The following is a 24147-nucleotide window of genomic DNA, read 5'->3' as shown; positions in this document are numbered from 1 at the left end:
TCCAGTGGAATAAAACAATAAGAAAAACATCTGTCTCTTGTTTGTTTTCTCAGGTTTATCTCCCAAGGCAAAAATAAAGAAATAGATAAAAGCAAAAATAAACAAGTGGGACCTAGTCAAACTTACAAGCTTTTGCACAGCAAAGGACACCATAAACAAAACAAAAAGACAACCTAAGGACTAGGAAAAAATATTTGAAAATGATGGCCCAAGTGAGCTTTGTAATTTGAAACTGCCAGGTGATTCTAAGAGCAATCAGGAGTGAGAACCACAGAGATCTCAGTCTTGAGATGGTATCTCTAGCAGACTGAGGGGAACTGCTTTCCAACCTGCAGGGAGGAGGCCTGAGCTCAGTTCACTGTGTTCACCAATTGGTGGCACCTCCCATCACGCTCAGATAGAGGCTTCTAGACAGGTCCGTATGTTTACTGACACCTTCTTCTCCCACTTTCCCTACTATTAGTCTTAGCTGCTGCACTGCAGCCTCTGCCCACTTTCCCATCTCTCTTTGTGCCCTAATGAACACTATCCCTGGTGCCAAATAGTACAGATCTCCTCAAAGTTCGTGTAAATTCTTCAGTTCAGTTCAGTTCAGTTGCTCAGTCATGTCCGACTCTTTGCAACCCCATGAATTGCGGCATGCCAGGCCTCCCTGTCCATCACCAACTCCTGGAGTTTACCCAAACTCATGTCCATCGAGTTGGTGATGCCATCCAGCCATCTCATCCTCTGTTGTCCCCTTCTCCTCCTGCCCCCAATCCCTCCCAGCATCAGGGTCTTTTCCAATGAGTCAACTCTTCACATGAGGTGGCCAAAGTACTGGAGTTTCAGCTTCAGCATCAGTCCTTCCAATGAACACCCAGGACTGATCTCCTTTAGGATGGACTGGCTGGATCTCCTTGCAGTCCAAGTGACTCTCAAGAGTCTTCTCCAACACCACAGTGTAAATTCTTAACCTTTCCCTAATCAAATTCATATTCTCCCACTTCTATATACCTTGTGTCTAGAGCAATCAGCTTTGGCTACCTGAGCAGGAGTACCACTCTCATTCTTGCTTTTTGCATTGCTCTTTAAAAATTTAACGTGTGCATATCCTTATTCTCAAAATGCCCTGGGATCTTCTTAAAAGAAGGGAGCCAACACTGATTGCGTAAGGGTGGATATACAAATAACCCTTGCTGAATGGTAAATAAATGGACAACTGAACACACCTATACAAAATTTAGTAGACATGAAAGAATTCATAAACCAAAAAAAGACCTGTTTAATTCATAAATGGAGATGGCTGGGCCCTTGCAGGAGCTCAGTAAAGCAGCTTCTCCAGGAAGAGAATAAAGATGATGGGAGGTAGGGGTCTGATCCTGGTCCCACTGCTGGTGGCTGGTCTGCAATTTTTACTCTGGTTAGCAATTGGAAAACTCATATACGTTACTGTCTCTTTGCACAGATTTGCTTGTATGCATCTTTTCACTTCAATAGCCATGTCTTTAAGACCTGCAAGAAACCATAAATGAGACTTCCACTCTCATCCATCTTTATAATCCCCTTTTTACCACCTCTGACTGGGCTGGAATAAAATAGAAACCAGGCCACACAATTTGAGTGTGAGTCATTAAATATGACTCTCTCTAACAGGGCTGGTATTCTCCAATCACAGGGCCTTCAAATCCCCTCACAGCCCATCTCAATCAAATATTGGAACCCTCATGGAACTTCATGCTGCTGCTGCTGCTGGCTGCTAAGTCACTTCAGTCGTGTCTGACTCTGTGTGACCCCATAGATGACAGCCCACCAGGCTCCCCCGTCCGTGGGACTCTCCAGGCAAGAACACTGGAGTGGGTTTAAATAAGCTTTTTTCCAATTCCTATTATCACTTTGAGATCTAGCATTATGTTTTTATAGACATTTTATGCAGATAATAATAAGAATCTCTTCCTTCTATTGGTCCTCAAATGACTTTGTTAGTAGCATCTTGCATGCTGCTGATCTATAAGGATTTGATGTTTCTGTGTTTCAGCTGGGTATAAACCCTTTCTGATTTTAAGGACATAAATCCAATCTCCTATTCTTTATCTTTTTAAAAATGTCAATATCAGCCATAAAAAGGCCATCACTTTGATTGTATTCCCTGCCTTTTGAAGTGCCTTCAGATACATCCTTTCACATGGCAGCTGTTGGTGATTTCATCTCACCTCCTCTGGGTGCCATTTCCAGTGACTGCTATGTTAAAGCAAAGAATCACTGTTATGCAAATTATAGAAAGTAGAAATGTAAAAATCCCAGAGACCAACCAAAATGACTAGCCCCTGTGATTATCTCATTAATGAAGAATTCAAGAAGGCTGAGCTCCTCAGAATTAGCAGGAGGAAGAAGAAGAGCTATGAAAACAACCCAACCCTCATGGTACTCTGCCCACTGCTCTTCACACTACACAATATTGTGTGCTTGTGTGCTAAGTTGCTTCAGTTGTGTCTGACTCTTTGTGACCCTATGGGCCGTGGCATGCTAGGCTCCTCTGTCCATGGGATTCTCCAGGCAAGAATACTGGAGTGGGTTGTCATGCCCTCCTCCAGGGGATCTTCGTGATCCGTGATTGAACCCATGCCTCCTGCACCTCTTGCACTGCAGGTGGACTCTTTACTGCTGAGCCACTGGGGAAGACCCACACTATGCTACTAAATATAATGAATTTCTAATTTGTGTCTTCAGTTGATTTAGAATTTTATGTAGGATCTTCTCAAATTAAGCACAGTACATTATGCTTTATGATATCTTTGAGGAAAGTTTAAGTTTAATCACTGCCTTTCTCCAAAATTCTTACTTTCAAAGTTAAAAAAAAAAAAAAAAACAACAGGGTTAGAGGCAACACAAACTACCCCTGTGTTTAAAAAAACTAACCAAAGTTTGCAGAGGTTGAAAGGTTACCAATATGCTGAAATAACTTCCTCAAAGGTATCAGAAAGTCTGTTAAAAAGAGCATGCAAAAATTCATATGTGAACAAATGAATGTGAGAAAACTAATTAGACATATTTTCAGAATCAAGCCACCGTGGGTATCCTTGTTTCTAAGAGATTTGAACAAAAGCTTATTTCTCCTAAACCCCACCCTCAGGGCCTGTGCCCCATAAGCTTGTGAGAGACTGCCACTGGTTTAAGTGCCACCTGTTGGGTCTACACTGCATCCTAGAAAGTGAAAGTGAAGTCGCTCAGTCGAGTCCGACTCTTTGCGATCCCATGCACTGCAGCCTACCAGGCTCCTCTGTCCATGGGATTTTCCAGGCAAGAGTGCTGGAGTGGGGTGCCATTTCCTTCTCCAGAAGGAAAAGTACCTAGAAAAGTACCTGTGTTTATGATGCCAGAAAATTCAACACACTGCAGTTTGTCTGCTCGGCACCACTTGAGATCGGCATTACATTTTCTTCCCATCACAGCAAAGCATGTTGGACACTGATAGCCATTGGACTGGAATTTATTAACATCCTTCTCATCGAAGTCATTTACTTTAATCTCCCAGGAGACTGTATAAAAAATAAAAGAAAGAAAACTGGCTGGTTATTTACCACTGGCAGGCAAATGAACCCATGCTCATGGAGCAAAATTAGAGTTCGATGTGCCCCATTCACCCTCCCCAATACCTTACCCAAGCATTTTGTGTGTGACATTTAACGCTGGAATTACCACAAAGATTCCTACCTTTATGGAGCTTACATTCTGATGGAGAAGGCAGACAGAAACAACACAGTATGTCAAGTGATGATAAATACTAGTGAGAAAACAGAACAGGACAGGAAGGGCAGGGTGTGGTTGCAATTTATAGCATGGTTTGGGAAGTTCTCACTGAAAGAGAAACTTTTTTGAATGGAGTCCTAAAAGAGATCTTCTTCCAAATACCTGTACAGAATAATTTAAGTCTTACAAATAAAGGGTACAGGATGTTCAATGATGGGGCCGACAAGAGGGAGCCTTAACTCCTGCATTCTCTGCCTTTGGGGCTTGATAACATCATAGTGAACTGAAGTCCACTGACCAGCCCCTGTACCTCTATCCAAGTGTCCCCACTACCAGTACTGTTAAGAACAAAGACTAGATCTGGCTGCCCCAGTGAAAGATGTGCAGCAGAGCAGGGAATAGAAGAAATGATGGATGAAGAAGCAGAAACCTGTGGAAAGTAAGAGCACATTGAAAAAAGGGAGTACAAGTCAGTATTTATCAGCAAAACTTTCTCAGACTACTGAAAGGTGGTTTCAAATTAGTTAGCTTCCCGCTCCAATAGGACCTCCCCTCTGCTGACTCTGCCAATCCCCACAGGAAGAGTAGTGTGATACCAGGGGGACATGCCCACTTGGAGCCTGCATCAGATCAGATCAGATCAGTCGCTCAGTTGTGTCCGACTCTTTGCGACCCCATGAACCGCAGCACGCCAGGCCTCCCTGTCCATCACAAACTCCCGGAGTTCACTCAGACTCACTCCAGAGAGTCAGTGATGCCATCCAGCCATCTCATCCTCTGTCATCCCCTTCTCCTCCTGCCCCCAATCCCTCCCAGCATCACAGTCTTTTCCAATGAGTCAACTCTTCGCATGAGGTGGCCAAAGTACTGGAGTTTCAGCTTTAGCATCATTCCTTCCAAAGAAATCCCAGGGCTGATATCCTTCAGAATGGACTGGTTGGATCTCCTTGCAGTCCAAGGGATTCTCATGAGTCTTCTCCAACACCACAGTTCAAAAGCATCAATTCTGCAGTGCTCAGCCTTCTTCACAGTCCAACTCTCACATCCATACATGACCACAGGAAAAACCATAGCCTTGACTAGACGAAACTTTGTTGGCAAAGTAATGTCTCTGCTTTTGAACATGCTATCTAGGTTGGTCATAACTTTCCTTCCAAGAAGTAAGTGTCTTTTAATTTCATGGCTGCAGCCACCATCTGCAGTGATTTTGGAGCCCAGAAAAATAAAATCTGACACTGTTTCCACTGTTTCCCCATCTATTTCCCATGAAGTGGTGGGACCAGATGCTATGATCTTCGTTTTCTGAATGTTGAGCTTTAAGCCAACTTTTTCACTCTCCACTTTCATTTTTATCAAGAGGCTTTTTAGTTCCTCTTCACTTTCTGTCATAAGGGTGGTGTCATCTGCATATCTGAGGTTATTGATATTTCTCCCGGCAATCTTGATTCCAGTTTGTGTTTCTTCCAGTCCAGCGTTTCTCATGATGTACTCTGCATAGAAGTTAAATAAACAGGGTGACAATATACAGCCTTGACGAACTCCTTTTCCTATTTGGAGCCAGTCTGTTGTTCCATGTCCAGTTCTAACTGTTGCTTCCTGACCTGCATACAAATTTCTCAAGAGGCAGATCAGGTGGTCTGGTATTCCCATCTCTTGAAGAATTTTCCACAGTTTATTGTGGAGCCTGCATACCCTCCCCTCATCCTTCCTGGATATCAACACTCCTGAAATTTCTTGCTCAAGTACCACAAGCAGTTTGCAGAGCAGGTGGAATGGGGGAGCTTGGACTTGAAAACGTGTGTGTCAGTGAAGGGGAAGGTGGGGTGGTGAGAGGAAGTGGGCTGGAGACCAGGGTGGGAATCTTTCAGTGCTGGCATTCCCTGGCATGGAATCCCAAGGAGTGTGAAAATCCCAGGCATTTTAGGTCATTCTGAAGGTATGTTTGTGCAGTATAACAAAGATTCCATCTACACCTTTTTGTTTTTAGCCTAATGTGTACCTTTTAAATATTGAGCCATACTGCCCTGGGTGCTGCAAACGTGAGGGCAGCAAGCCTTCCATCCTGGGCAAGAGCAGGGGTTGGGGAGTTGGCTTCTAGGGGCTGAGAGTCACATGCTGCCATACAAAGAGGAAGAAGCAGAATCCAGATTAAAACCCTTTGAGATACTAAACGATCTAGCAATTTCACTTCTATTTCCAAAGAAAACAAAAACACTAATATGAAAAGATATATGCACCCCTGTTACTGCAGCATTACTTACAAAATCAATTAAAATAAATAAATTTATATTAAAAAAGATATGGGAGCAATCTAAATATTAATAGATGAATGGATAAAGATGCATTATATATATATATACACAATGGAATATTAGCAGTAGGAAAGAATGCCATTTTCAACAACATAGATGGATCTAGAGTGTATTATGTTAAGTTAAATAATTCAGCAAGAAACATACAAATATCATATGATTTAACTCATGCAGAATCTAAAAAACAAATGAACAAGCATAGCAAAATAAACAGATTTATAAATTCAGAAAACAAACAAGAGGTTGGAGGGGAGGGGTGTAGGAGGATGAGTGAAATAGATAAGGGAGATTCGGAAGTACAAACTTTCAGTTACACAATAAACTGGTCAAAGGGATGAAATGTATAGCATGGGAAATATAATCAATAAAATTGAAGTAACTTTGTATGGTGACATATGGTAACTAGATGTATCATGCTCATTTTGTAATGTATTAGAAATATCAAATCACTCTGTTGCATACCTGGAACTAACAGTGCTAGAAGTCAATTATACTTCAATTAAAAAAATAAAAAAACCAACACTGTTACATTACTAGTAACTAAAATCCAAAAAACAAAACAAAACAAAACATAAAACCTTGAAATTTAAGGTTTTTAAGGGTAACCTGGCCTGCTTTACCTAGAGAGTCTTGTTTGATGGAGCACATACAGAAAGACAAAATTAATTAAAAAAAATCAAGCAAACTATAAAAATTTTAAGTCATTAAAAAGGTTTTCCAATTCATAGTTTTTCACCAATATGTCTCATATGCCCCTTTCTCTCTTTCCAAACTCTTTTACACCCCACTCTGATTGAAGCTACTTTGTCCAGGGTGTCTATTTAAATTTAGTTAAAATTTAAAAAATTAATAGTTTGGCTCCACCTGTTTCATTTCAAATGCTCAATAACCACATGTGGCTAGTGACCACTGTCCTGAACAGTGTAGACACAGACATATTGCTCACTGCAGAATATACTACTGGACAGCACTGCTCTAGAGTCTTTCATGGTAAGACGAACACAAATTGAAAATTGAAACTAAAGCATGTTGGTGAGAGTTTGAGCAACAGGCATTATCTGTTTCTAATGAGTAAATTAGTATAATTTCTTTAAAGGGCAACTTGATAATATAGAATAAAAATTTAGATCCCACACTCTTTGATCCAGCAATTCCTAGGTATTTTCCTACATGTGTAATTGTACCAAGTCATTTACTGAAGTATTCCCTGTGATAATAAATGCTTAAGTGTCTGAAATGCTCATGGTTACATGGATTCTGGCATGTCCATGAGATGGATATATACAGAATATGTTGTTCTAACATGCACTGTTATGAAAAGCTCTCCAAGGTGTACCTTTAAGGGAAGATGTAGAATGCTAGGTATAAAATGTTACCATGGGAAAAAAAAGGTACATTTGAATATGTTTATAAATACATGAACCATCTTTGGAATGGTAAACATGAAAGGGATAACTGGTTATCCACAGCTCCAAAGATCTGATCTGGGGGTCTACAGAGGAGAAGATGATACAGTCTCTATCCTATACCTTTTTCATTTTATACCATGGGCATATATTATTTATTTGAAAAGCTATCTAATTAAAAACAAATAAATATAAGTAAATAAAAACAATGGGAAATAATAGAAAAGATGGGTCCTAAAGTTTGCTTTTGTCCCTTAAAAAAAGGCCTGGAAAAAACCAAACATTCATAGGCAAAATTCCTGAATAGACATTTTTTCTAAAGAACATAAACAAATTGCCAACAGGACTGAAATGATGCACAATATTTAGTCATTAGGGAAATGCAAATCACAACCACAGTATTTCACCTTACACCTGACAGAATGCTCATCATAAAGAAGACGAGAGATAACAAATGCTGGTGAGGATGTGGAGAAAAGAGACTATAAACTGGCATAGCCACAATGGAAAACAGTATGGAGGATCCTCAAAAAGTTAAATACAGTACCTCTGTATTTAGTCCAGCAATTTTACTTCTGGGAATACATTCAAAGGAAATGAAAACATTAAAAAACAAACAAACAAACAAAAAAACGATAGCTGCACCCCTATGTTCACAACATTATTCCTAACAGCCAAGAATGGAAGCAACCTAAGTTTCCATCAATAGATGAATGAATAAAGAAACTGTGAGATCCCTCTCTCTTTATATGTGTGTGTGTGTGTGTATAGATATCATCCATAAAAACTAAGGAAATTCTGCTATTTGTGGAAACATAGATGGGCCTTGAGAACATTATGCTATGTAAAGTAAGCCAGACAGAGAGATAAATACTGTATGATCTCACTTATATGCGGAATCTAAAACAAATCCATAGAGAAAGCAATCAGCCTTGTGGTTACCAGAGGTAATGGAGAGGGGCACTGGGAAAATGTGGTCAAAAGGCACAAATTCTCAGTGATAAGAAAAAAGTACGAGGGACATAATACAACATGATGCCTATAGTTAACACTGAAAGTTAGGAGAGTAAATCCTGAGTTCTCATCACAAGGGAAAAACTGAACGTACTCAGTAATTATTCCACAATAAATGTAAGTCAAACCATTATGTTGCACACCTTAAATTTATACAGTGATGTACAGTGATGTATGTTAATTCTATATTAATAAAACCAGGAAAAAGGCTTAGAGAACATTCAAGAAAACTTCATTATAAATCATAACCACAAAACAAGCTCTGACTAGCAGAGTAAACGAGGGCAATTTTGAAGAAAAATGGTCACCAGGTTAAGTGTGGCAGTATTACTTCTTCCTTTCCCCTTGAAGTTGCCCTTGAGCCTCCTTGTGCCCTCTGGTGCCCAAAGCAATGATATCGGAACTGGAAGAAATACTGGAGTGGGTTGCCATGCCCTCCTCCCACAGGGATCAAATCAATGCAGGGATGTATCCTGCATTGCTGGCAGATTCTTTACCCACTGGGCCACCCAGGAAGCACACACTAGAGGCATGTGCGTGAGGGCTAAGTCACTTCAGTCATGTCTGACTCTCTGTGACCCTATGGCCTGTAGCCTGCCATGCTCCTCCCTCCATGGGATTCTCCAGGCAAGAACACTGGAGTGTGTTGCCATGCCCTTCTCCAGGGGATCTTCCCAACACAGGGATCAAACCCATATCTCTCATGTCTCCTGCATTGGCATGCGAGTTCTTTACCATTAGCCCCACCTAGGAAGCCCCGTGGATGGGCTCAATTATTTGCCTGAGGCCAGGCAGTAAGGAGAGACTTCCCTGGTGGCTCAGATGGTAAAGCGTCTGCCTACAATGTGGGAGACCCAGGTTCGATCCCTGGGTTGGGAAGATCCTGTGGAGAAGGAAATGGCAACCCACTCCAGTACTCTTGCCTGGAAAATCCCATGGACGGAGGAGTGTGGTAGGCTACAGTCCATGGGGTCACAAAGAGTCGGACAAGACTGAGTGACTTCAGGCAGTAAGGAGTTGGAGTTGATTTGAATTGACACTCAGGACTCTTTCCCAACACTGGTCAGTACATTGTAAGACCTATGAGGGCAGGAATGATGCCTGTATAATCACTGCAGATGTCCATGGCGAGCACAGCACCCACAAGGAAAGTGTCACTGAGGTCTGCGGAAGAATAAGGGTGGGAATGCAGGGATGAGCGCATTAATGAGAGAATGCAAAGAGGAATACAGAGGATAATTCAGCTAGGATTACAGGAATGTGGGTGGGGATGTGGTGATGAGAGAATTTGGCTAGGGACAAACCCTGTACACTTACCTGTGAGGAAAGGTGCCAAGGCCAGGCTACAGGCCAAGAGGAGGCTGCTGGGAGCTGCTTGTTGCATGGCTGATGCCTTGTCCCTTTCTCTCTGAAAGACAGAAGCTAGTCAGCCCAGGTCCACAGGAAGAAACACCCAGTCTGTCCAGGATCGACCTCCTATAGCAATAGCCTTTCTGCCACTTGTGAACCCCTCCTGAGGCCCTACTTGCTGGGTGGGCCACTGTGAGCTTGGCCTTTGGAGGCACCTGGTATTCAGAAGTGGTCTGGGGCTCCTTCTGGCTTGTCCGCTACTTTCTACAGGGTTCCGGGAGCAAGTGGGCTGTGTCTAGCTCCCTGGTGTGTTGTGTGGCCAGGCAAGTTGCCACACGTATTATCTAGCACCTGCACCCGGGAACACAGCTCTTCCTTGAGTGGGCCGGAGAGTACTGCGCAAGCGCAGGGGCGGGGCGTGGGGGGGCGGTGGGGGTCTCTGCTTCCTAATTGGCCCATCCCTATTGGTCCCTCCTCTTGCTCATTTCACACTCCGCAGGAGCGCTGGCCAACGAGATTCTAGGGCCTCAGAGGCTCACGTGACTGGAAAAAGCCTGATGGGCTGTTTCCATGGTGCAGAGAATTGAGAGAAATGAGTCAAGCTGAGTTACCGCCTTTCCTAGTTGTTTGATGTTCACTCACATACCCGATTAAAGATGTCTTACGGTGGCTGATCCTCTTACCTGTCAACTCTAAACATCTCTGCTCCATCTCTTCAAAACAGAAAGCAAAGCAATTGTTACTAGGGGCTAGGGCTGAGGGGCGGAGAGAGGAGGAAAGGGGTAGTTGTTCAATGGATTGTAGAGGTCCAGTTTTGCGATATGAAGAATTTATAGTGATCTGTTGCACAATGCGGAGAAGGCAATGGCACCCCACTCCAGTACTCTTGCCTGGAAAATCCCATGGACGGAGGAGCCTGGTGAGCTGCGTGTGGTCCATGGGGTTCCTAAGAGTCGGACACGACTGAGCAACTTCACTTTCACTTTTCACCTTCGTGCATTGGAGAAGGAAATGGCAACCCACTCCAGTGTTCTTGCCTGGAGAATCCCAGGGACGGGAGAGCCTGGTGGGCTGCCGTCTCTGGGGTCGCACAGAGTCGGACACGACTGAAGTGACTTAGCAGTAGCAGCAGTTGCACAATGATGTGACTATAGTTAACACTATTGCATTATGCACTTAATAATTACAATGGGAAATTTTATGGCTTTTCAAAACCACAATTTAAAAAAAAAAACTACTCCCTTGACATTTACATTGACTTCATTCTTTGTGATAAGTTTACTAGCTACCAGGTCAGTTCTGACCACTCTTAAGAATTTTTGGAAATAATTTTATTTATTTATTTATTTTTGAGGGTTCTGGGTCTCTGTTGCTGGGGGTGCTTTTCTTTACTTGTGGTGAGCAGGGGGCTTCTCTTTTTGCAGAGCACAGAGTCTAGTGCTGATTCAATAGTTGTGGTGCATGGGCTTAGTTGCTCCGTAGCATATGGGATTTTCTTGGATCAGGGATTGAACCTGTGTCTCCTGCATTGGCAGTTGGATTCTTTGCCACCAAGCCACCAGGGAAGCCCTCATTAAATGTTTTGACTCTTGGTTTATAATTTTCCTTGCTATAGCCCTGTGCAAAAGAACTTTTAGTCACAACAAAAAATGATCTATATCTGTGTTAGTATAGTACTGTGATGGGTTGGATGGTGGCCCTAAAGTTATATCCATATCTTAATCTTTAACCTGTGAATATTGCCTTAGATGGCAAAAGATTTGATTGAGTTGGGGATCTTGAGACCTTTTCCCTAGATTATCTTGGTGGCTCTTAATATGTATTCTTAGAAGAGAGAAGCAGGAGGAGTTTTGAGATAGACTCACAGAGGAGAAGACTCAGGAGACCAGGAGTATGAGACTATGGAAGCAGAGGTTGGACTGATGTGATCACAAGGAATTCTGACAGCCACTACAAGCAGGAAGAGGCAAGGAACAGACACTCCCCACGAGTATCTGGAGAAAGGGTAGCTCTGCCAACACCTGATTTCAGAACAATGAGGGAATACATTTCTGTTGTTTTGAGCCATTCATTTTGGTAGTTTGTTACAGAAGCCCTAGGTAACGAGTAGAAGTGGCCCCCCTCTACTCTGGAGGTGATTGTACACTTGGAATGTGGCTAGTTAGGCGGGAAATTGGAATGTTAACTTAAAGTACTTTAAACTCAAATAGCCCAAACCCCAGAGCTATCAGATTGCTCTCCTCTGCATTTTGCCTGCCCTGCACTCCCACACAACCACAGAATAGGATTCTTAACTCCTAGACAGATGTCCCTGAGTGGAGTCTGCCATTACTTATGCTCTAACTTCAGTTCCTTCCAACACTTTCACTTCTGCTTCCACTGCAGTTTACCCAGGCCTGTAGTTTCTCAACTTCTTTCCATCATTGCCCTTCTACAAGGGCCTTTTTAGACCCCTTTTCTTCCTATTGGCTCCTCTGTTGTGAAATTTTAATACCACTGTTATATTGCTTATTTGTACATAATAGTGTGTGGCCCCGAGGGCCACACACTATTGTGATATATAAGATTTCTTCCCCCTTCCTCAAAAATGCTCCAATTACAAAACTTAAAAATTTGAAGATCTTACTGGTGATATGGCCACCATTGATAATGTATGTCCTAGCCCAGTGACTCTCAGCTGGTGGTGAATGTATTCCCCAGAGACATTTGGCAGTGTACCAAGACATTTCTGGCTGACACAACTGGGGGTGCTACTGGTGTCTAGAGGTCAGATACCAGAGCTGCAGAGCATGCTGAACAATGCACGGGGTTTGTCTCCCTCGCCGCCACAACAAAGAATTATCTGACCTAAAATGTTAATGGTGCTGAGGCTGAGAAACTTTGCTAGACTCAGAAACTAGATAACTAAGGATAACCCTGTAGCCCCGCATAGTTAAGTTTCTTGATTTGAGTAGGAACTCCGGGACATATCACCAAACAAAGAATTATTAAAGAAGTTGGGAGAAGAGTGACACTTGGGAGAAATTTATATGAAGTTTGAAGTGAAGCACAACTATATGTAAACAGATCCTTGTCAGGTTTGGACTGTGAGGTGGACCGCCGAAATGACAAAGTTAAGATAGACGTGAATGCCTAAAATCTCATATCTGCACCTTTGCTCCTAGGTTGGAGATTAAGGATATTTGTCTGCAAAGTGACTTAGATTTTTAAAGGCAAGTTTCTCACTAAGAAAGCAATAGTCATTCAACTTTATCACTGAAGAGATAAAAAGTTTATTCCTACCCCAGGAGAAATGTTTCCTGTTAACTTTGCACCTGGTATTTATCTATGTCTTCTTTCCCAGCCTGATGAATGGTGGGAAGATTTTTCAAGCTCCATTAATGCTTCAACTGCTATAAACACACCTTTCTATCACGTTCCACGGGGAGTTCTTATCTTTCCAAATCATTGCTGATCAAGTTTAGAGTCTAGTTCTTGTCTCTTTAGTGGCTCAAACCTTTACTGCTTTAGTTCTCTTGTCAGGTGACCTGCCAACATCTGCCTCTGGAATCATACAGGCACTAGAGTAGGGCTAGCAAAAACAAAACCAAAAAGCAAGCAAGCAAGCAAACAGAAGAACAAAATGGAAACCAAAAATGAACTCTCATATCTGTAGCTATATGCTACAATAAACTTATTATACTTATTTGAGCGCCAAGCTTAATTTGGCAATCTTTTTACTCCTTCTATTCTATCTTGGTCTGAGAAATCTCCCTGCTCAAAAGACTTAGCTACCTGTTATGAGACTTATCGATTAATTCATTTGTTCCATTCAGTCTTCAAATATGTGCTAACTTCTAACTATGTGTCAGATCTGATGGTGGTGTGAAGAAATTAAGTGCATACTATTTCTATCCTCAAGGAACTTAGAGTCCAGTAAGAGACTGGAGTTCGACAATTATAAGATATAGCAACACACACTGTGTATATACCTGATCAGGCTGGTTTCCTGTCTAAATTACCAGTGATAGAATATGCATCAGTCAAAATGGGTCAGGTTTTGCTGTAGTAACAAACTCCACGATTTTCAGTAGCTTAACACCACGGACATATAATTTTATTTCTAATTATACTCCTTGTTGCCATGGAGTGGCAGGAAGCTCTGTCTCAAATTGAGCTTCCTCAGTCACTGCAGCAGGGGAAAGACAATGTGGCAAATCTTATACCACACAAATACAAAGGATCAAACAGACTACTGCAAGTAACTATATGCCCATAAAATGGACAACCTGGAAGAAGTGAACACATTTTTAGAAAGGTACAATCTCCCAAGACTGAACCAGGAAGAAATAGAAAATATGTACAGGCCAATCACAAGTACTAAGTCCAGTACCAGATGGCTCCTTAGGAGGGTTATATCAAACATCTAGATAAGAGTTAATACACATCCTTCTGACACTGTTCCAAAAAATTGCAGAGGGAGGAAAACTCCCAAACTCATTCTTTGAGATCACCATTATCCTCATACCAAGCTCAGATAGAGATACCACATAAAAGAAAAGTATAGGTCAATATCACTGATGAACATAGATGCAAAAATCCTCAACAAAATAGCAGCAAACAGAATCCAACAACATGTTAAAAGGATAAAACATCATATTCAAGTGGGATTTATTCAAGGGATGTGAGGATATACACAAATCAATCATTGGATTGATTCTTAAATGTCCCCCCAGATCACATTCTAATGGGTATATGGAGAAGGAAATGGCAACCTATTCCAGTATTTTTGCCTGGAGAATCCCCATGGACAGAGGAGCCTGGCACGCTGCAGTCCATGGGGTCGCGAAGAGTCGGACACGACTGAGCGACTTCACTTTCACTTTTCACTTTCATGCACTGGAGAAGGAAATGGCAACCCACTCCAGTATTCCTGCCTAGAGAATCCCAGGGATGGGAGCCTGGTGGGCTGCCGTCTATGGGGTCGCACAGAATCAGACACAACTTATGTGACTTAGTAGCAACTTCAGGGGGCTGGAGCAGAGTAATCCTAGCATGTGCCTTGAAGGAGAGGAATTTCTGTGAAAAGGTTTAAGGTTTAATACAGACTAATATTTAGCAACATCAATAACTGTTTGAGCACTTGGACACTTTCTTGTTTCTTTTTTCTGGTAAGAATAAAAGCTTTTAACTTTGTCTAAAATTTTTTTTTTCTTTTCTTTTTTATTTTTAACTTTAAAGTATTCTATTGGTTTTGCCATACATCAACATGAATCCACCACAGGTATGCACGTGTTCCCCATCCTGAACCCTCCTCCCTCCTCCTTCCCCTTACCATCCCTCTGGGTCGTCCCAGTGCACCAGCTCCAAGCATCCAGTATTGTGCATTGAACCTGGACTGGCGATTCGTTTCATATATGATATTATACATGTTTCAATGCCATTCTCCCAAATCATCCTACCCTCTCCCTCTCCTACAGAGTCCAAAAGACTGTTCTCTACATCAGTGTCTCTTTTGCTGTCTCGTATACAGTGTTATTGTTACCATCTTTCTAAATTCCATATATATGCGTTAGTATACTGTATTGGTGTTAGTAGATGAATGGATAAGAAAGCTGTGGTACATATACACAATGGAGTATTACTCAGCCATTAAAAAGAATGCATTTGAATCAGTTCTAATGAGGTGGATGAAACTGGAGCCTATTATACAGAGTGAAGTAAGCCAGAAAAAATTTTTTTAATAATGAGACTACATAAAGTGATAAGTAAAGAGACAGAACAGCACCTTACAAAGGAGACAATACAAAATGTCTAGGGATCAAGACCATCCCCGTGGAAAAGAAATGCAAAAAAGCAAAATGGCTGTCTGGGGAGGCCTTACAAATAGCTGTGAAAAGAAGAGAAGTGAAAAGCAAAGGAGAAAAGGAAAGATATAAGCATCTGAATGCAGAGTTCCAAAGAATAGCAAGAAGAGATAAGAAAGCCTTCTTCAGCGATCAATGCAAAGAAATAGAGGAAAACAACAGAATGGGAAAGACTAGAGATCTCTTCAAGAAAATTAGAAACAACAAGGGGACATTTCATGCAAAGATGGGCTCGATAAAGGACAGAAATGGTATGGACCTAACAGAAGCAGAAGATATTAAGAAGAGATGGTAAGAATAAACAGAAGAACTGTACAAAAAAGATCTTCACGACTGAGATAATCACGATGCTGTGATCACTGACCTAGAGCCAGACATCCTGGAATGTGAAGTCAAGTAGGCCTTAGAAAGCATCACTACGAATAAAGCTAGTGGAGGTGATGGAATTCCAGTGGAGCTATTTCAAATCTTGAAAGATGATGCTGTGAAAGTGCTGCACTCAATATGCCAGCAAATTTGGAAAACTCAGCAGTGGCCACAGGACTGGAAAAGGTCAGTTTTCATTCCAATCCCAAAGAAAGGCAATGCCAAAGAATGCTCAAACTACCGCACAATTGCACTTACCTCACACGCTAGTAAAGTAATGCTCAAAATTCTCCAAGCCAGGCTTCAGCAATATGTGAACCGTGAACTTCCTGATGTTCAAGCTGGTTTTAGAAAAGGAAGAGGAACCAGAGATCAAATTGCCAACATCCGCTGGATCATGGAAAAAGCAAGAGAGTTCCAGAAAAACATCTATTTCTGCTTTAATGACTATGCCAAAGCCTTTGACTGTGTGGATCACAATAAACTGTGGAAAATTCTGAAAGAGATGGGAATACCAGACCACCTGATCTGCCTCTTGAGAAATTTGTATGCAGGTCAAGAAGCAACAGTTAGAACTGGACATGGAACAACAGACTGGTTCCAAATAGGAAAAGGAGTTCATCAAGGCTGTATATTGTCACCCTGTTTATTTAACTTCTATGCAGAGTACATCATGAGAAACGCTGGACTGGAAGAAACACAAGCTGGAATCAAGATTGCCGGGAGAAATATCAATAACCTCAGACATGCAGATGACACCACCCTTATGGCAGAAAGTGAAAAGGAACTAAAAAGCCTCTTGATAAAAATGAAAGTGGAGAGTGAAAAAGTTGGCTTAAAGCTCAACATTCAGAAAATGAAGATCATGGCATCTGGTCCCATCAGTTCATGGCAAATAGATGGGGAAACAGTGGAAACTGTCAGACTTTATTTTTTTGGGCTCCAAAATCACTGCAGATGGTGACTGCAGCCATGAAATTAAAAGACGCTTACTCCTTGGAAGGAAAGTTATGACCAACCTAGATAGCATATTGAAAAGCAGAGACATTACTTTGCCAACAAAGGTTCGTCTAGTCAAGGCTATGGTTTTTCCAGTGGTCATGTATGGATGTGAGAGTTGGACTGTGAAGAAGGCTGAGTGCTGAAGATTTGATGCTTTTGAACTGTGGTGTTGGAGAAGACTCTTGAGAGTCCCTTGGACTGCAAGGAGATCCAACCAGTCCATTCTGAAGGAGATCAGCCCTGGGATTTCTTCGGGAGGAATGATGCTAAAGCTGAAACTCCAGTACTTTGGCCACCTCATGTGAAGAGTTGACTCACTGGAAAAGACTCTGATGCTGGGAGGGATTGAGGGCAGGAGGAGAAGGGGACGACAGAGGATGAGATGGCTGGATGGCATCACTGACTTGATGGCCATGAGTCTGGGTGAACTCCGGGAGTTGGTGATGGACAGGGAGGCCTGGCGTGCTGCGATTCATGGGGTTGCAAAGAGTCAGACACGATTGAACGACTGAAGTGAACTGAACTGATGGGACCAGGTGCCATGATCTTTTGAATAAATAGTCCAAAATTAAAGAAATAAAATAATTGATGAGGAAGTTGACTTAGAAGTGAAAAAAAGTGGTGAAGGTCACAGAGGGAACAGTCAAAGATCTTCTGAGATTGCCTTGTCACAGCGGAGAGCAAGAAAGGGAGAGACACAGCTGGCTATATCACTACTTCCCTGTCCCAGGTGTGTGCTTTCCTGCACCCGATGGCAAGGAGGTAGTCTGTAGGCACACTGCCAAAGTGACCAAGGGAATGAGAGTATCTGTGAGAAAATAGCTGGAAAAGGCCCTGCAGGGAGGTGTGGGTGATGTCCTAGGCTTGGGTAGATTAGGGGTGGAGTATCCGAAAGTATAGAAATCCTGCCCCTCCATCTGCCTATTGAGTATAGTCTCCCAGGTCTCTCTCCAGATAAAGAAGGGAGAAAGAAAGGCTGGAAAGGATCCTTGGAGTAAATGCCTCACGTGGAGTTATCAGACCTTTGATGGGATACCAGTTTTCAGCTCAAACCTCGGGGCTGCTACTATTGGGGGAAAAGCAGTGAGAATTACCTGTTGAGGGCAGGTCCTTTTACACTGATTGATAAGGATGAGAAAATGCCAGCTGGTAGGAAATTGGAGAATCTTTATGTCTGAACATTTTGAGGTGAAGTGTGGGGACCTGCTCAGAAACTGAGTTGATATGAAGATTATTTTAAGCTGAAGATATTTGACATTAACAGATTCAAAGAAAGAAACCTTCTCAGAGCTTCATTTATCTTACTAAAAGCAACAACTTCTGAGAAATGAGGCTACCATCAATTCTTTCTTTGGGGGTGGGCCTACTCTTAGGAAGAAGCTGAGAGGAAAAGTACTATAAATCACCTCTCCAGAGGAATATCAAGGCTATGAAGAAGATGGAAAGACTACTTACAATTGCATAAACAAACATTATCCTCAAAAAACTAAAAATAGAACTACTATATGATCCAGCAATCACAATTCTGGACATTCCCAAAGGAAATGAAATTAGTGTCTTGAAGAGGTATATGTACTCCCATGTTCACTATAGCCAAGATATGGAAACAATGCAAGTGTCCATCCATGCAGGAGAGAATGAAGAAAATGTGATTATCTATCTATGTATCTATCTATCACCTATCTAGTGAGTGATCTATTTATCATCCATCTGTTATCTATTATATGTGTATATAAGTATATGACCTATCATCTATCTGAGATATATATCTAAAAGCTTTATCTATCTAGGTCTCTATCTATGGGCTTCCCAGGTGACTTAGTGGTAAAGAATCCGCCTGCCAATGCAAGAGATGCAGGAGACACAGGTTTGATCCTTTGGTTGGGAAGATCCCCTGGAGAAGGACATGGCAACTGACTCCAGTATTCTTGCCTGGGAAATCCCATGGGAAGAGGAGCCTAGTAGGCTACAGTGCATAGGGTTGCAAAGAGTTGGACATGACTGAGCACACATGCACATACATAACACACATAACAAGATCCCTATCTAGATTATGTTTCTTATTATTTCTTCTGCTTCCTAAGTATAGGACTTATGACAAAGGATGCTTGGCATTTCTCATGTCTAATAGAGCTAGGCTTTCCCATGTCATTTGCCAAATAGTTCCTGCTGAGTCAGTTTTAAAATCTTCCCATTTTCATGTTTTCATATTCTATTAAAAGGAAAAAGCTAGTAGCTTACATCATAAATTGGAAATTCTATGATGTGTACTTTCTTAAATGCCAGTTCTAATTGGAGTTTGCCATTTTTTTCCATGTGGAGATCAAATTCTCAAAACTACTTATAGTCCTCATGTTGTATTCTGGTGTGTACATTTTGGTGTGTTTAACCTAGTTTTTCAGAAAATATTTCCTTTCCTCGCATTCCAGCAGTATGGGGCTACACAGCCATTCCTGCCACACCATGAAAAAAGTCAACTCTTCCTGTCACTTTTGTGGTGTGAAATGTTGTTAATTAGAATTAGATTCACTGCAAGTGCCAGAAAACACAGTGGTTGATCAACACCATGATTTCAGAAACTCAATTTCCTTCCTTTATTGCTGTTCTGACATTCTCATTTCCTGGCTTCTGCCTTATATTCCAAGATGTCCACTGAAGCTTCATTTGTTATGACTTCATGTCAGCCAGAAGGAACGTGTGGTGGGGTGGAGAGGAATGTGACACAGCCCTTACATCTGAGGATCCTGCTGAATGGCTACATTTGTGCTTAAGGGCCACCATTCAGAGCTTAGGTACATAGCCATACCTAGCTGCATTGATAACTGGGAAATGTATTCTAGGCAGTGTCTGCTCAGTTGAAATTGGGGTATATTTACAAAGAAGGTCAAACTTTATATCTTAATATAGCTTGCTCTCTGTAGCACAGGAAGGCATGAGTAGACAGTTTATCTTCCACTTGTCAGTTTTCAAAACTTGCCTATCTATTTGATGAGTGAGAGGTCAGACATATCAATAGCTGCAAATTATGGCTTTCTCCTTTGCTTGGGCAAGCACTAAGGAGTTAAAGATCATGCTTATAACGTACAGGGTTGGGAAATGTGGTGAAGAAGGGGATCCTGTTCTGGAATTCTGTGGTTGGATGAGATTATGAGATGTTTGCCTGCATATAATCCTTTGGAATAGAACTCACTCTCCCCTTAGTTAATTTCTTCTTGAGAAGCAAATGTGGTTAAAATGTTTGGGTGGAAACGTACTTCTCAATGATGTTCTTATCTCCCCCCCAACTTTTCTAATGAGTAATTTATAATTAGTTAAGCCATGATTCAGGATTCCAGGGTGGGGATCACCATGTACTTAGGTTTCCCTTTACCACACTGGGGGAAGGATGGAGGACAGAGGAAGTGGGATGGAGCCAGGTCACATCTTCCCAGGAAACATGCTTTCTGTCTGCCAGTCATTCCAGGCTGATACCCAGGATATGGGGCAGAAGGACTTTTACACATGCAGGTACCATTAGCACATGACACTTCTCTCTCCTGCTTTAGCAGTCTTTGCCTTCTCATAGCAGTGGAAGTCAGGTAGTTCTGGTCTGATCCTGGTGGGGGAAGCAACTGACAAAAGGAACAGTCTGGTAGTTGATTCTGGTCTTGATTTCTTCTGCTATACTGCTCACTCCTACTAAAGATGTCCCTGAAGCTGCTGGAAGCACAATGTGATCCTCACTGTGTATGACCAGAAGTGGAAGAAAAGGCTGGACTTTTTTCAATTTTTATTATCCAGCTTCGGTATAAAGGATGTAGATTGGGCTTTCAGGATGGATTTCTGGCCTCTGAAGACTTTTAGAGATGTCTTAAAATACATAGAGTGATTGGTGGCATCTCTTATGACAGTTGCATTATATAAGCAAAGATTTATGGTGGCAAAGTATGGTCTAATTTGGAGGTACAAGACTGCAAATCAGTCTCTATCCCTTCCTACCTCCCTGCCTTCCTGCTGCTTTCCCTCCTTTCTGCTTGTATTCTTCTTCTTTTCTTTCTTTTTGATACTTATTGAGGCATTATAATGTGCCAGGTGCAAAGTTAGGCACTGTGGTGAAGTCATGGAGACTCCCTGATCTCATGTACTGTGAAGAGACAAACTTAATCGAAGAAATAAAGGCTAGGAAGGATATGGGACATATCTAAAAGAACTTGACTTAGTTTGGAATTATGGAGAAGAATTCCTTGAAGAGATGATACCTGGGCTAAGGAAGGAAGGATTCTAAGCATAGAGGAGAAAGCAGCATCCCAGGCAGAGGAATAGCTCTGGAAATGACCTGGAAGGAAGAAGGAGCAGAGGAGCAGGATTAAGGATAAAGAAACATGAGATGAAGCCAAGACCACCAGACTGTCCAGGGCTTTGTAAGCAATGGGAAAGATTATTTATTTTACCTGAGTGCATTAATTCATTCACATAGTGATTATTCAATATTTAATAAATGCCAACTATGTGTCAAGTGCAAAAAGAACATTTGTTCTCATGGAGCTTACCTTATAGTTGAAGACAGATGGTAAAAAATATATGTATGTAAAAATATATCATGTATCAGATGATGACATGTGAAGGAACAATGGCAATTGCTAAAACAATTTAAGGGGAGGTTATGGGGTGAAGTCGGTGGCATGGGGTTAGATTTGTGTTTAGAAATCTCGTTGGCTACATCTCGAGGAAAAAAACCTGTGATTTTGTACATGAGGTGTTTAAGAATGGGGGCAAGGAGACCTGCTTGGAAATTCCTGACTCATCTACATATCTTTAGACTACGGTAGTGGTAGCTGCAACCCTAAGGGAATACACCTTGTGGGAAGGTAAGCATTTACAGTCAAATGCACTGTCCTGAGGACTTTGTGAGAGACTGAATGAGTGGCGATGCACACCTACCGACCTGGTGAGACATTCGCTCAATTACCTGACATGAAAGTGAGATCATGACTTTATGTCTTGGCATGATGAATTTGAGGTACCTTTGAAACATCCAGTGGGGTGTAATATGGAGTTGGGTGTGAAAAGTCTTGTAGGAGATATCTGGCTAGCTTATAAATATATGACTGAGTTTGGTGTCAGGTGGTAACTGAAGTCATGGCCATGAATTAGAGTGATAAGAGAGGGTGTGGATTGAGAAGGGGTAGGCACCAGGTTCTGAGGCACTCATCACTTAATAGGAAGCGGTGGGCCAGAAGAGAGATTTTCAAGGAGGAACCAACAACAGTGTCAACATTGGTTAAGGCAAGAAAATGTTCTTTAGCTTTATCTGTTGATTCAACAGGTATTTATTGATGGATCCTGTGCCCGTCATTCTTCTAGAATCAGAATTAAGAATCAAAGCCTCTGTACTCCCATACATTCTAAAGGGAAAAAGAAGTATGGAATACACAAATGAAGTTAGAAAAAGATGATGGAGTGGGAATGACATTTTGGACAGGGTGGCTGGTGTAGGAATCCCTAAAAGGTCACATTTGAGCAGTTCCTAAATGAAGTGAAGGCAGAAACCATGCAAAAATATAGGGGGAAGTGCCCAGGCATTGAGATCTCTGCGTTGAAGGACCCTTAGGTGGGATTGTGCTTAGGAATTTTGGGCAACAGCCAGAGAGTTATTGTGGCTGGAGAAGAATAAAGGAGATGTTTGGGGAAATAGCCAGCAATGAAGGCCCTTTGAAGAGAAGGGAAGCCCTTGGACACTCAGTGACATGGAGATGATGAGTTATTGCTGCTTCAGACAAGGGATGGATGGAGAAGCTGGCCTGGAGTTTGTTGAGGTGGGGAAGGTGAGCGGAGAGTGTACACAAACTATCTGGACATCTCTTTGAAGTGTGGGAGCTGGAAGGGAATGAGGAGAGCACCTTTCACTTCTCTGTATGTGGATTTGAGACTGCTCATTCTGGAACGCAATCCTAGAATGGGCATTTGGAGCTACAGGCTCATCTTAGAGGTGAGGCTCCTTCTCTCCTGGGTCTTAAACAGTCCTACCTACCCCACACTTCCCTATAACCTTCTTCATTGCTCCTGTTACTTCCTTGTTCCTGAGGCTGTAGATGACAGGATTCAACATGGGTGTGAGGACTGTATAGAAGACAGATACTACGTCATCCTGGCCAGGAGAGTGGTAAGATGCAGGTAACATGTAAGTGTAGACAAGGGGCCCATAGAAGAGGTTGACGACTGCCAAGTGGGAGGAGCAGGTGGCTAGGGCCTTCTTACGCCCCTCCACAGAGTGCATCCGGAGCACAGCCGCGAGGATTAAGGCATAGGAGGTGGTGATGAAGGCAATGGGCACCAGGAGGACCACCACACCCGTCACAAAGAGCACCTGCTCATAGGCAGCCGTGTCAGCACAGGCCAACCTCAACAGTGAAGGCACCTCGCAGAAGAAGTGTGCAATCTTCTGTGAGCCGCAGTAGGGGAACTGCAGGGTCAGCACAGTCTGGATGGAGGCGTTGAGTGACCCTCCCAGCCAGGAGGCAGCCACCAGGAGCAGGCAGGTCTGGCGACTCATGAGCAGTGGGTAGCGCAGAGGATTACAGATGGCCACGTAGCGGTCATAGGCCATGAGGGCCAGCAGAATGCACTCTGTAGCCCCCAGGAACATGAAGAAAAACATTTGTGCCCCACAGCCTCCAAATGAGATGCTTATCCATCCAAAGAGGAAGCCTGCTATCATCTTGGGAACAGTGACTGAGGTGAAGAAGATGTCCAAGAAGGATAGCTGGCTGAGGAGGAAGTACATGGGTGTGTGGAGCCGGGCATCTGCCCAGATCAGGAGGACCATGGCAGTGTTGCCGGCCATGGAGAGTGTGTAGATGACCACCACCATGCTGAAGAGGAACAAGTGCATCCGGCTCTCATTAAAAAGGCTGGTGAGAACAAAGCTAGTGGAGGAGGAATGGTTCCAGGTCCTTCTGACTGCCTCCTGCTGAACTTCACTGTGGGGAGGAAAGTGAACCGGCTCACCAAGGACTCAGAAGCGTCCACTCTGAGTCAGAGAGAAGGTGATAGATGAAGAGCAGAAAGTGACTGGCAAGGCTGGCTAAGGGGCTGTGGGAGTTCTTCCTAACAGTCTTGCAGATTGCTATAGGGTCGACATTT

General features: G+C 42.5%; 1 protein-coding gene and 1 long non-coding RNA gene across 3 annotated transcripts; both read right to left on the bottom strand.

The window, feature by feature from the left end:
- Positions 1-1208: 1208 nt before the first annotated feature.
- On the bottom strand, positions 1209-10192 carry LOC109561250 (uncharacterized). 2 transcript variants are annotated; one of them, XR_011567644.1, is made up of 4 exons: positions 10027-10192; positions 9779-9869; positions 3342-3518; positions 1209-1494 (listed from the first exon to the last, which is right to left on the bottom strand). It is a non-coding gene; the product is annotated as an uncharacterized lncRNA (long non-coding RNA). The 2 variants fall into 2 exon arrangements; XR_011567645.1 differs by lacking the exons at positions 9779-9869; positions 10027-10192 and adding an exon at positions 3694-3776.
- Positions 10193-23017: 12825 nt separating this feature from the next.
- LOC109561053 (olfactory receptor 2T27-like) lies at positions 23018-23896 on the bottom strand. Its single transcript, XM_019963483.2, has one exon. It carries the CDS (start codon positions 23894-23896, stop codon positions 23018-23020), a length of 879 nt encoding a protein of 292 aa, XP_019819042.2.
- Between the last annotated feature and the right edge of the window lie 251 nt (positions 23897-24147).

The sequence above is a fragment of the Bos indicus genome, chromosome 7 (assembly GCF_029378745.1).
Source record: "Bos indicus isolate NIAB-ARS_2022 breed Sahiwal x Tharparkar chromosome 7, NIAB-ARS_B.indTharparkar_mat_pri_1.0, whole genome shotgun sequence".
NCBI classification, from domain to species: Eukaryota; Metazoa; Chordata; class Mammalia; order Artiodactyla; family Bovidae; genus Bos; species Bos indicus.
The sequence above is the reverse complement of the archived record's forward strand: the minus strand, read 5'-3'. Positions and strand labels throughout refer to the sequence as shown.

Excerpts from the sequence above, each read along its gene's own strand:
- LOC109561053 (XM_019963483.2), bottom strand. The coding sequence starts at position 23,896 with ATGCACTTGTTCCTCTTCAGCATGGTGGTGGTCATCTACACACTCTCC.